Source organism: Cygnus atratus, unplaced genomic scaffold (genome assembly GCF_013377495.2).
Source record: "Cygnus atratus isolate AKBS03 ecotype Queensland, Australia unplaced genomic scaffold, CAtr_DNAZoo_HiC_assembly HiC_scaffold_56, whole genome shotgun sequence".
In the NCBI taxonomy this organism is placed as follows: Eukaryota; Metazoa; Chordata; class Aves; order Anseriformes; family Anatidae; genus Cygnus; species Cygnus atratus.
The window spans coordinates 112,560-122,000 of record NW_026110172.1 but is presented as its reverse complement, the minus strand read 5'-3'; the positions used below and the strand labels follow the sequence as shown (position 1 = coordinate 122,000).

Genomic DNA, 9,441 nt, shown 5'->3' with positions numbered 1-9,441 from the left:
GCAGCCTGGGCGCCCTGCGGCCGCACTCCGGGACCCCAAGAGACCACCAGGGGATGAGCCCACCCACCCCACACTGCTCCCATGCGGAGCCGCCTCCCCTCCTGGGCTGGCCAGGATGTGCACACCCCGGGGCCTGCCTGCAGCCCCCCAAAAGCCCCCGGATACCCTGCTGGAGGTGGCTGCTGTACCCACCCCCTGTAAGCAGCGCGTGGCACCGGGGATGCTTGGCACAGGGGAGGGGAGGGGAGGGGAGGCCAGCGCTGCCTCCCCGCTTGCCTGGCATGATGACCTCCGGGTAGCCCAGCTTGCGTGCCACCACCGTGCTGCGGTCCACAAGGTGCGGGTGGTCCTTCCGCACCTGGCTCAGGTCTCCCCACAGCATCTTCAGAGACACCCAGAACCCTGCCAGGGACGAAGCAAGGGGCATCAGCCCCACGGCCAGCAGCGCTCGGACTGAACCATGCCACGCTGGGCAAAGCCGGCCGCCACGCGTTGCCCCTGCAGGAGCAGCTGCCCTGCCCTGGGGCTCAGCCCCGAGGTGTTCAGGGGGTGGGCGACCGCCCCCGCCCCCACAAGGCCTGGTCCCGACTGTCAGGACAGTTCCCACACCAAGCCCCTGCTGCGCCCGGGACCACCCTCGCAGCCTGTGGCCACTGTAGGGTTTTGTTTGTTTGTTTGTTTTGGGGGGGAGGTGGGGGGGAGCTGCTACCTTGTCCTTTGTGGTTGATGTCCTTTCCTTCCACCGCTTTCCTGATCATGTTGTGAAGGAAATCATTCTCAGCGGCTGCCCTGCCAAACACCAGAGCAGGGAGAGCTTCAGAGGAGCTCCCAGCCAGGAGGACTCGTGGGAGCCCCGCAGCTGGCAGCAATGAACAGGAAAACAAGCTGGACCCCCCCCACCCCGTGGTCCCCCAAACCCACCCGCCACCGAGCCCACCTAGAGGAAGGTGCAGGACAGCATCCACAGCTGACATGGGACGAGGTCCCCAACCCTGAACACCCGTGTCCCTGCAGAGCCCCAGCAGGGTTCCAGGATTCTCTCAGTACCTCCTTGCCCGTATAAATACCCTTTTGTCTAACTTCACCGGGTTCCTAGACCTGGTGACATCCCGTCCCAAGGATCCACAGTCCCTTTGCAAAGCCTAAGTTAACAGAAATCCTTTGCTCTGTGATTCTGGCACCTCCTGACGCCCCTTACTGCCGCTGTCCCCATGCCAGCTCAGCCACCGGAGCTCTGCCTCCCTGCCTGTCCCCAGCCCCAGGACTCACAGGTGCACAGGGATGAAGTGCTGCTTGTCCTCGTCGCTCTCACACTTCCCCTTGCTGATGTCCGTGATGTCCATCACTGCAACGGCACAGACACGGCAGCATGGGGTGGCTGCCATGGGTGCCTGCAGCCCCAGCGACACGGCCCTGGTGCCAAACCCTCCAGGTGACGCACGCAGGGCCAGCTTGGTCCCTTCCTGCAGCCAGCGCCTCGCCTGCGCCCCCTGCGCTGATCCTTCTGTGCCTGGCCAGAACTCCCCAGGGAGGCCCCCGTGTCCCACCAGGACCCTCTGCCACCTCATGCTGGATGGTGCTGAGCCACAGGGGGCTCTGCACAGGGACCCACCCTACACCCGCACAGCTCCGTGGTGAATGGGCACAGTGCCGACGCAGGCTGGGACCCAGCACCCGGGCGCAGCTTGCCCATGGGAAAGCTCCCAGGGGGTCTCTGCTGCACCCCCCGCAGCACCACAGCCCTGGGCACTAGGATGGGCCCTGTGCTGGGTGCAGGACCCGATGCAGCTGGGGGCCATCCCCCTCCTTGCCCCTCCTCGCCCCACTCTGCTCCAGCCACATGGGCAGAGCCAGGGCTCGGGGCGCACAGCACCCACCCAGCGTCCCCTCCAGCCACGAACCGGCTGCTCACCGCCAGGTGCCTCTGAGCTCCCGTTTGGCCAAGACAAGCCATGCCCGGGACTTCTCCATCCCCCACAGGCACCAGGGCTCGGTGCAGGATGGGCAGGGCACTGCACCGCAGGCACCACGACAATCCATCTGGCCCCCTCCCCAGGGACATGCTCAGCTCAGAGCGCAATTAGCTGCTGGTATGTTAATAATTCACCTGGTAATTACTCTGTGGCTGAGATCCTAGTGCACGCTAATTGGCCAATTAAAATCAATAATTTCCTACCAAGTTCATCCGATGAGGATCAATACTCGGAGCAGGAACATTTGTCAAGGCAGGGGAGGAGGGTGCGGGGAGCTCCTGCGCTCCTCCCTCCACAGGGGGTGCCAGGGCTACTCCTGGGGGGCCCCTGCTCCTGGGGTCCCTGCTGGCACCACCAGGCTTGGAACTGGGGAAAGCAGGCGGCGAGCACGGGGGGCACGGGCAGAGCACAGCCACGCAGAGAGGCGAGCGAGGGTCGGGGTCCGAGCGTGGGACCTGGCTGAGAGGCCGGTGCAGGGTCTGCTCCGGGAGCCCCTGCTCACCCGAAATGCCAAAGGGCCGACGGAGGCCGGTGCTGAGCTTGCGGCTGAGGGTCTCCCGGAGGTCCATGCGTCCCACCCGGATGATCTGGCACACCAAGAAAAGCCTCTCCCGCTTCAGGTCTTTGCTGCCCAGGTCCTGGGGGCACAGGGGGTGTGAGCGGGGTGCCAGCAGCGCCGTGTGAGGCTGCTCCTCTACGAGCACTGGGAGACCACAGGGAACCTGCAGCTGCCAGGAGGATGAGCCGGGGGTGCAGAACTGCCTTCAGGGGCTGGGGAGTGCCCTCGCTACTGTGCCCCATAGAGGGGCTTGGCAGGAGGGCACAAAGCTCCGCTGTCCCAGGGAGCCCCGGCTTTCTCTGCACCCCCAGACAACGCCGTCCTGGTGGAGACCGATGGCCCCACAGGGTACCCACGGTGTGGCAGCGCGGCTGAGGCAGGCACAGCTCACTGGGGGGGGCAGCTCTGCCACGGAGCAGGGCCCAGCGGGGCAGCCCCACACGCCAGCTCCTGGCACCCCAGCCAGGCCAGGTCCTGCGAGGATGCAGCAGGAGGACATGGCACAGGGACACGGCACGGGGACGTGCGGCTGGTGCCGGCAGCAAGCTGGGGTCGGAGGTGAGCAAGAGCTGGGGGAGTTGGACCGTGGGGCTGGAAGTGCTGATGCTGCTCATTTGCATTGATTTCCTGGCTCATCTGCGTATCGATGGCTTGGGCCGTCCTGAGGGTCAGCTCGGCTCTGCTTGCGCAGCGGAAACCTGCTCCGTCAGCAGGAGCTGCTCCTCGCCTGCCTCCCTGGAGGCGGCTGAAACCAGGACAAGCCCGGCGAGGGCGGGCACGGGGGGCGAGGGGCAGCCCACGGGGGTGCGCAGAGCCCTGGTGCCAGGGCAGGCGCTGCACTGGGAGCCACGGGGCTGGCGTGACGGGAAAAAAGGAGAAAGGAGCAGCGAGGAGAGAGCACTGAGGGGAAGAGCTGGGGCTGGGACGGGGGTGGGGGACAGGGGCTGCAGTGGGGTTTGGGGTCCCTCCCGTGCGCAGTGCCCCAATGCACCCCACACACTGCATCGAGGGGCACGTTGGCAGGGCAGTGGGGAGGGGAGGATGCGTGGGCTGAGTGCCTGGAGGGGGGCAGCGCGCAGGCAGCGCTGCCTCCCAGTCACAGCTCCAGTGGGGACAGGGCGAGTTCCCTCGCTCACCGTGAAGATGGCCCTGAGGTTGTTGAGCAGCTCGATGTCCTGTGGGACGCCTGTGCTGGCCCAGCGGATCACGTAGTTCTCACTGCAAGGGGACGGTGAGACGTGAGAACCCGTGGCCAGCCCCTGTACATCGGGGGTCCCGGACCAGGCAGAAGCCGCCAGCAATGGGACCAAGAGCAAACAGGGGCAGGGGCTGCCCCACTCCAGGGGACGCAACCAGGGGATGCTGTGGAGAGCAGAGGCATGGGACCCCTGCCAAGCGCCGTGCCGCTTGGGGCCCCACCTGATCATGCGCTGCTCGCCGGGGTCATACAGCGCCATGAAGAGCTGCGCCTCCTCACCAATGTTGCAGACAAAGTTGCGCACGCAGAGGTAGAGGTTGTGGGAGGGCGAAGCCGCCAGGCGGGCGCTGCAGCCCAGCTCGCTCTGCTGTGGGCACTGTGGGGCAGGAGGTGGCTCAGCCCCACGGCACGGCCCCACAGCACGACCCAGCCGGCCGCACGTGGGGCAGCAGGCTCTCAGCACGGTGGGGCCAGCGCTGGCTCTCACCGTCTCCTCCTGGATGCGCTGCGTGATGGTCTGCGCAGCCTTCTTGTGTGCCTGGAAGAGGCTGATGACGCTGGTCCTGTCGGGGTCCAGGATGTTTTCATCCTCGTCCCGCACCACCAGGTCCAGCGCAAGGATCCTGCAGAGGCCGGGATGGGTGAGATGGGACCCAGCACCTGGGGGCACGCGGGGCTGCGCGTCCTGCCAGGACCCGTAGGCACGGGGCCAGGGCTGCAAGCACGGTGTGGGGGCAGGATGATCCCAGCAGGCCATGGCCAGCAACAGCCAGCCGGGGAGGGGACAGGAGCAGAGCAGCACCAGGGACGTGCTCCTGCCCCATGCAGGGCTCACTGGCAATAGCCGTCCGCCAGGTGGAATGCACAGCCAGCAGCACGCCAGGACAGCGGGGACAGCAAGCCGGGTCAGCAACGATGCTGCAGCAGGGGGACAGCATCAAGCATCCCTCAGCACCACACAGACAGTGCCTGTGGTGGTGGCAGATGCAGCGCCTCACGCCCCCATCCTCGCTCTCACTTGTTGCCGTAGTCGATCTTGCTGGTCACCTCCTTCTTGAGCTGCAGCAGCTCGTCCTTGGGCAGCGTTCCCGAGAGCAGCTGCGAGCGCCGCTCCATCAGCTCGTACATCATCTGCTTCACCTGCCGGTACCGCTCCGTCTGCCCCGCCTGCAGGCAGCCGCCACGCACAGGGTCACCCTCGTGCCCCGACCGGGTCCCCGTGCCCCCACGGCCCCGTCCCCCACCATCCCTCACCACATAGAGCTGCTTCCAGATGGTGGCCCACTCCCGCAGCGTGGTGGTGATCTCCTGCACCATGGGCATCTCGGCAGGGACCACGCACTCCTCCACCCTGGGGAACACGCAGAGCCCTGCAGCACCCCGCTGCCGGTGCAGGGCCCGAGGCCGAGCGGGGCGGGCAGGCGGCCTCCTCGCCCCATACCTACCCCCTGCGCTCCACCACCGCGCCCTTCAGGTGGATCAGCGAGGCCGGGAAGATGCCCTGGGGGAGCAGCAGCCATCAGCACCCATGGGCAGGGGCTGGGTGAGGATGCAGTGCCCCCCTGTACAGTCCTAGGGGGCCAAGACTGGGGACTCCCTCGGGACTGAGCACCCTGTAGGGGGTCCCCAGCCCAGCAATGCCCCCAGTGCCTGGTGCAACCCCTGCCAGGCACCCAGCCGGGGCCATCTCCTGCACCCCGTCCCCCACAGCAGCCCCTCACCTACCCGGGCAGCCCTGTTCCTGAGCGAGTACCCGCGGTACCAGCCTGCAAGGGAAGGGGAGGTGACAGCGTCAGCCAGCCTTGGGGCCTGATGGCCCTGGCACGAGGCCCTGGTGCCGGGCTGCACCTGGGTACCCCAGCCTGGCACGGCCCAGGGGGCAACCCTTACCCTCAGATGCCTGCAGGATGTGCACCGTCTCCCCGACCTGCAGCGGGAGGTGATGCTCGTTGGTGCTTGGGAAGTTCCACACGGCTGCGGAGAGAGGGGCCAGGAGCCGTGGTCAGGGGCTGCCCCCTTGCCTGCCCCCCCTGCCCAGCGCAGCCCCCTGGGGCCAGGGTGCCCCACACCCGGTCTCCCCCATGGGGCAGAGCCACCCCAACAGGCACCGCTCAGCCCCCGGGGTGCTGGTGCAGGGTCCCAGCCTCACACGAGCAGCCCGAGATCCCAGGGGGGCAGGGGCTGGGCGGTAGCAGAGCACCTTGGGGTGCCCCTGCCCGTGGGAGGGGACCCCACAGAGCCACCATGCAGCTGCCACGGCACCAGGCAGGGCAGGACCCCTCAGCCCCCAGACCCAGTGCATGGTGGTCCCAAGCCCTGCATCCTCCCACCGCGCTGCCAGCCGCCTGCAGCCCCCGCACAGCCGGGCGAGGGGCTGGGCCCCGCTGCCCGAGGCACGCGCCCACCGCAAGCAGCACAGGGGCTGAGAGCGCAGGACGCAGGGTGCTTCCTGCTGCAGCGCAGGCTGCACCGGGACGGGCTGCGGTTAGTCCTGCCGCTATTTCTGGTGCTGGGGCCAGTGGCGGCTCTGCTGGGGCTCTGGGTGGAAGCAGCCCTGCCCTAGCTGCAGGACGGGCTGCACGCTGCACCGGGGACTGTCCCCTGCAGGCATGCACGCCCCCAGCAGCTCCCTCCAGGACCCTGCCCACCACCCTCCACTGCAAAACCTTGCCACTTAAACCCAATCCTCCAGCTCACGTCCTTGGGGGTGCAGTGCCCCCAGACTTGCACAGCTCATCCAGGACCCCCTGGATGGACACACACACGCGGCTGGCCCCAGGGCTCCCTGTAGCACCGGGAGCCCTGAGCTGCCTGGAGACCCCTCCTGCCATCTCTGCCCTCTGCCAGCACCAGCCCGGGTCCCAGCTCACTCCCGGGCCAGCTCCTTCCTGCCCCCAGCCCCCACCAGACCAGGCTTCCTCGTAGGCCGGTCCCTAGAGCCCCCCTGCAGCACCCCAGGCCCCATGTGGGGCTCAGCCCTCGCTCGGGGCCGCTGCAGGCAGCGCAGGGAGGGGACGTGGGAAACGGCCCCTCCAGAAACGGGAAGAGGCGCGGGGCGGTGCGGCGCAAGGAGAAGTGCCTGCTTGCACAGGGGCTGCTGCAGGGAGGCCGAGCAGGGGCTGCTGCAGGGAGCAAGGCTGCTGGGGTGTTACCGCAGCCCACGCAGAGGGTGGGAGCAGAGCCCCAAGCAGGCCCTGGGGCAAAGAGTGGGGCTGGCTCTGGGCTGCCCGGTGCAGGTGCCCTGGGGTGGAGGGTCCTGAGCTTCAACAGCTAGGCTTCAACCCCTAGCCCAGAGGGGAGGGACGGATCCTGTGCTGGGGACTGGAGAGGCGCTGCCCCAGCACCCCTACCCTGATGCTTGGCCCCTCGGATCCCCATCTCCACCCAGCATCAACGATGCTCAGCCTCCAGGCATGCTCAGCCCCCAGGCATGCTCAGCCCCCAGCCCACCCCATCGCCAGCCCTGCAGCCCCTGCCTGCCCCGCACTTGTTCCTGCAACCCATGGCCTCCCAGCACCAGCATCACGGGGACCTGGCCCCTGCCTTGTGCCCTGCGCATCGCCACTGCCCCACCCAGCACGGCACCGCTCACCCGCAGCCCCCGGTGCCCCAGAGCCTCCACTCACCCACGCCATACTTCGCCTCCTTGGTGGGCAGCCACGGGGCCATGGCCGGCTCTGTGGCGCAGTGCGGGGACCCGGGGCCCTGCGCGGGGCAGCTGCCGGTTCCTCCCGCCGCGCTCCCCGGGTCACGTGCACCTCACCGGCTTGTGCAAACCTCCGCTTCCTCAACGCCCAGCTGGGTGCTGTGGGACCCGGCTGACGGCCCTGCACCCTGCCAGGGCACTGGACATGGAGCCCACCGCCCTCACGCTGCCCGTCCAGGGACTGGGGCTGCCCAGGGTGCGATGGGGCTGCCTGCCCCAGCCATGCTGCGGCACCCAGAGCCCCCCAGCTGAGCGTTGCCCAGAGCAGGGACACCAGGGCTGGAGCCTCTGGTGCTGAGGGCACCCACTGGGACGAGGCCTTGGTGTGCCCAGCTGGGGCTGGCCTGTCCCCGTCCCCCAGGGTGCGAGGTCTGGCAGCACGGGCACCGCACAGGGGGCTCTATGGGACCGTGCCCAGCCCCTGCTTCCCTGCAGCACCCCGCGGTGAGGGAAGCAGCGGCTCGGCACCAACCGCTTCCTTCCGCTCTCGCCCGCTGCAGCCCCAGCTGCCCGGTGCCCCCGGAGTCAGGGAGCTGGGCGCTGCCGTCCTGCCCCACTCACGGAGCCCCAGCCGGGCCCTGTCCCTGGTCTGCTCCCGGCCCGCAGGCAGGGCTGGCAGCCGGCTGCTGCCCTCGTGGCGCCCGGCTGAGCCGTGTCTCCGTCGGCAGCACCGGGCCAGCGCCCAGCTCCTGCGCTGGGGTCGCCCCGGGTGCGTCTGTCCCGTCCCCAGCCCCCGGCCACCCCACGGCCCGGAGCTCGGCCGGGCAGCCCGGTGCGGGGGCACGGGGAGCCCAGCGGGGACGCGGGCAGGCTCAGGCGAGCAGCGAGCACTCGCTGCCGCGGGGCGCACGGAGCTGGGCGCGGGGATGAGCCCGGGGCGGGGGCAGGCACAAGGGCTCCGGGCGGCACGGGCAGCCCGGCACGGGCCGCGGGGCCGGTCTGTGCCCGGGGCCGGACGGGTCTGACCCGGGGACGCGCCCCTCCGCCGGCGTCCTCGCTCTCAGCCTGGACGGGACAAAGGCCGCGGGGGGCCGAGGCTGCCCCGGCCGGCCCCGCACCCGGAGGGACGGGCAGGCGGCCCCGCGGGCGCCCCGGGGCTGCGGCAGGGGCAGGGCCGCGCCCGCGGGCGGCTTCGCGGTTTCGCTTTCCGCGGGCGGCTCCCCCGGGCCGCTGGGAGCTGCCGGCCCCGCCGCCCGCCCGCGGAGCCCGGTGCCACCGCCAGCCCCGCTGCTCGGCCCCACCGGGCGCGGCCCCGCCGCTGCCAGCGCTCACGGCCAGCCCCGGGGCGGGCGCAGGGCCTGAGCTCCGCGGGGCCGCCGCGGCGGGGTCCCGGCACCGACCGCGTGCCCGGCGCTGACGGGCTGCCCCGCATCGACGGGGTACTCGGTACCGATGGGGTGCCCGGCGCCGACAGGTTGCCTGGCTGCCCGGTACCGACCGGCTGCCCCGCGGCGCGGTGCCCGGCACTGGCGCTGCCCGGTACCGCAGGACGCCCCCCGCCCGGCCCCGCGCTGCTCCGCCCGGCCCGGACCCCGCCGCGAGCCCCGTGCCCGGCTCGGCAGCGGAGCTCCCCCGGCGTTCCCGGTGCGGCAGCTCCACCTGCCGGCCCGCGCCGAGGCTGCCCGGCTCCCGCACAGGGTGCCGCCTGCCCGGCACGGGGCGGGCGGGACCGGGGCTGCCGCTGCGCTCGGCGCGGCCCCGCTGCACCGGGGAGCGGCGGCCCGGGACGGGGGGAGCGGGACGGGGCCCGGCCGGGACGGGCTGCGGGAGCCGCGGGGGGGGGACGCCGGGCCGGTCCTGCGGGGCGGGGCGGGGCCTCCCGGGGCGGGGCCTCCCCGGGCGGGGCCCGCCCCGCCCCGCCCCGCCCCGCCCCGCCCGGCGCCACGCAGCACGGCCGCGCCTAGCAACGGGCCGCGCGGCCATTGGCGGCCAGGGGGCGGGGCGGGGAGGGCACTGCGCGGCGCTGATTGGCGGCTGTGGCGGGGCCACGTGACGGCGGCGGTCA

General features: G+C 70.7%; 1 protein-coding gene across 1 annotated transcript; it reads right to left on the bottom strand.

The window, feature by feature from the left end:
* Positions 1–276: 276 nt before the first annotated feature.
* LOC126913753 (dedicator of cytokinesis protein 2-like) lies at positions 277–7,399 on the bottom strand (the record flags this gene model as incomplete). The annotated part of the gene is made up of 13 exons (XM_050716941.1): positions 7,357–7,399; positions 5,621–5,704; positions 5,456–5,496; positions 5,176–5,231; positions 4,985–5,081; positions 4,749–4,897; positions 4,218–4,353; positions 3,952–4,106; positions 3,669–3,750; positions 2,476–2,611; positions 1,270–1,345; positions 710–789; positions 277–402 (listed from the first exon to the last, which is right to left on the bottom strand). Coding segments are annotated over exons 1-13 (1,261 nt in total), but the record flags the coding sequence as incomplete, so codon positions are not given.
* Between the last annotated feature and the right edge of the window lie 2,042 nt (positions 7,400–9,441).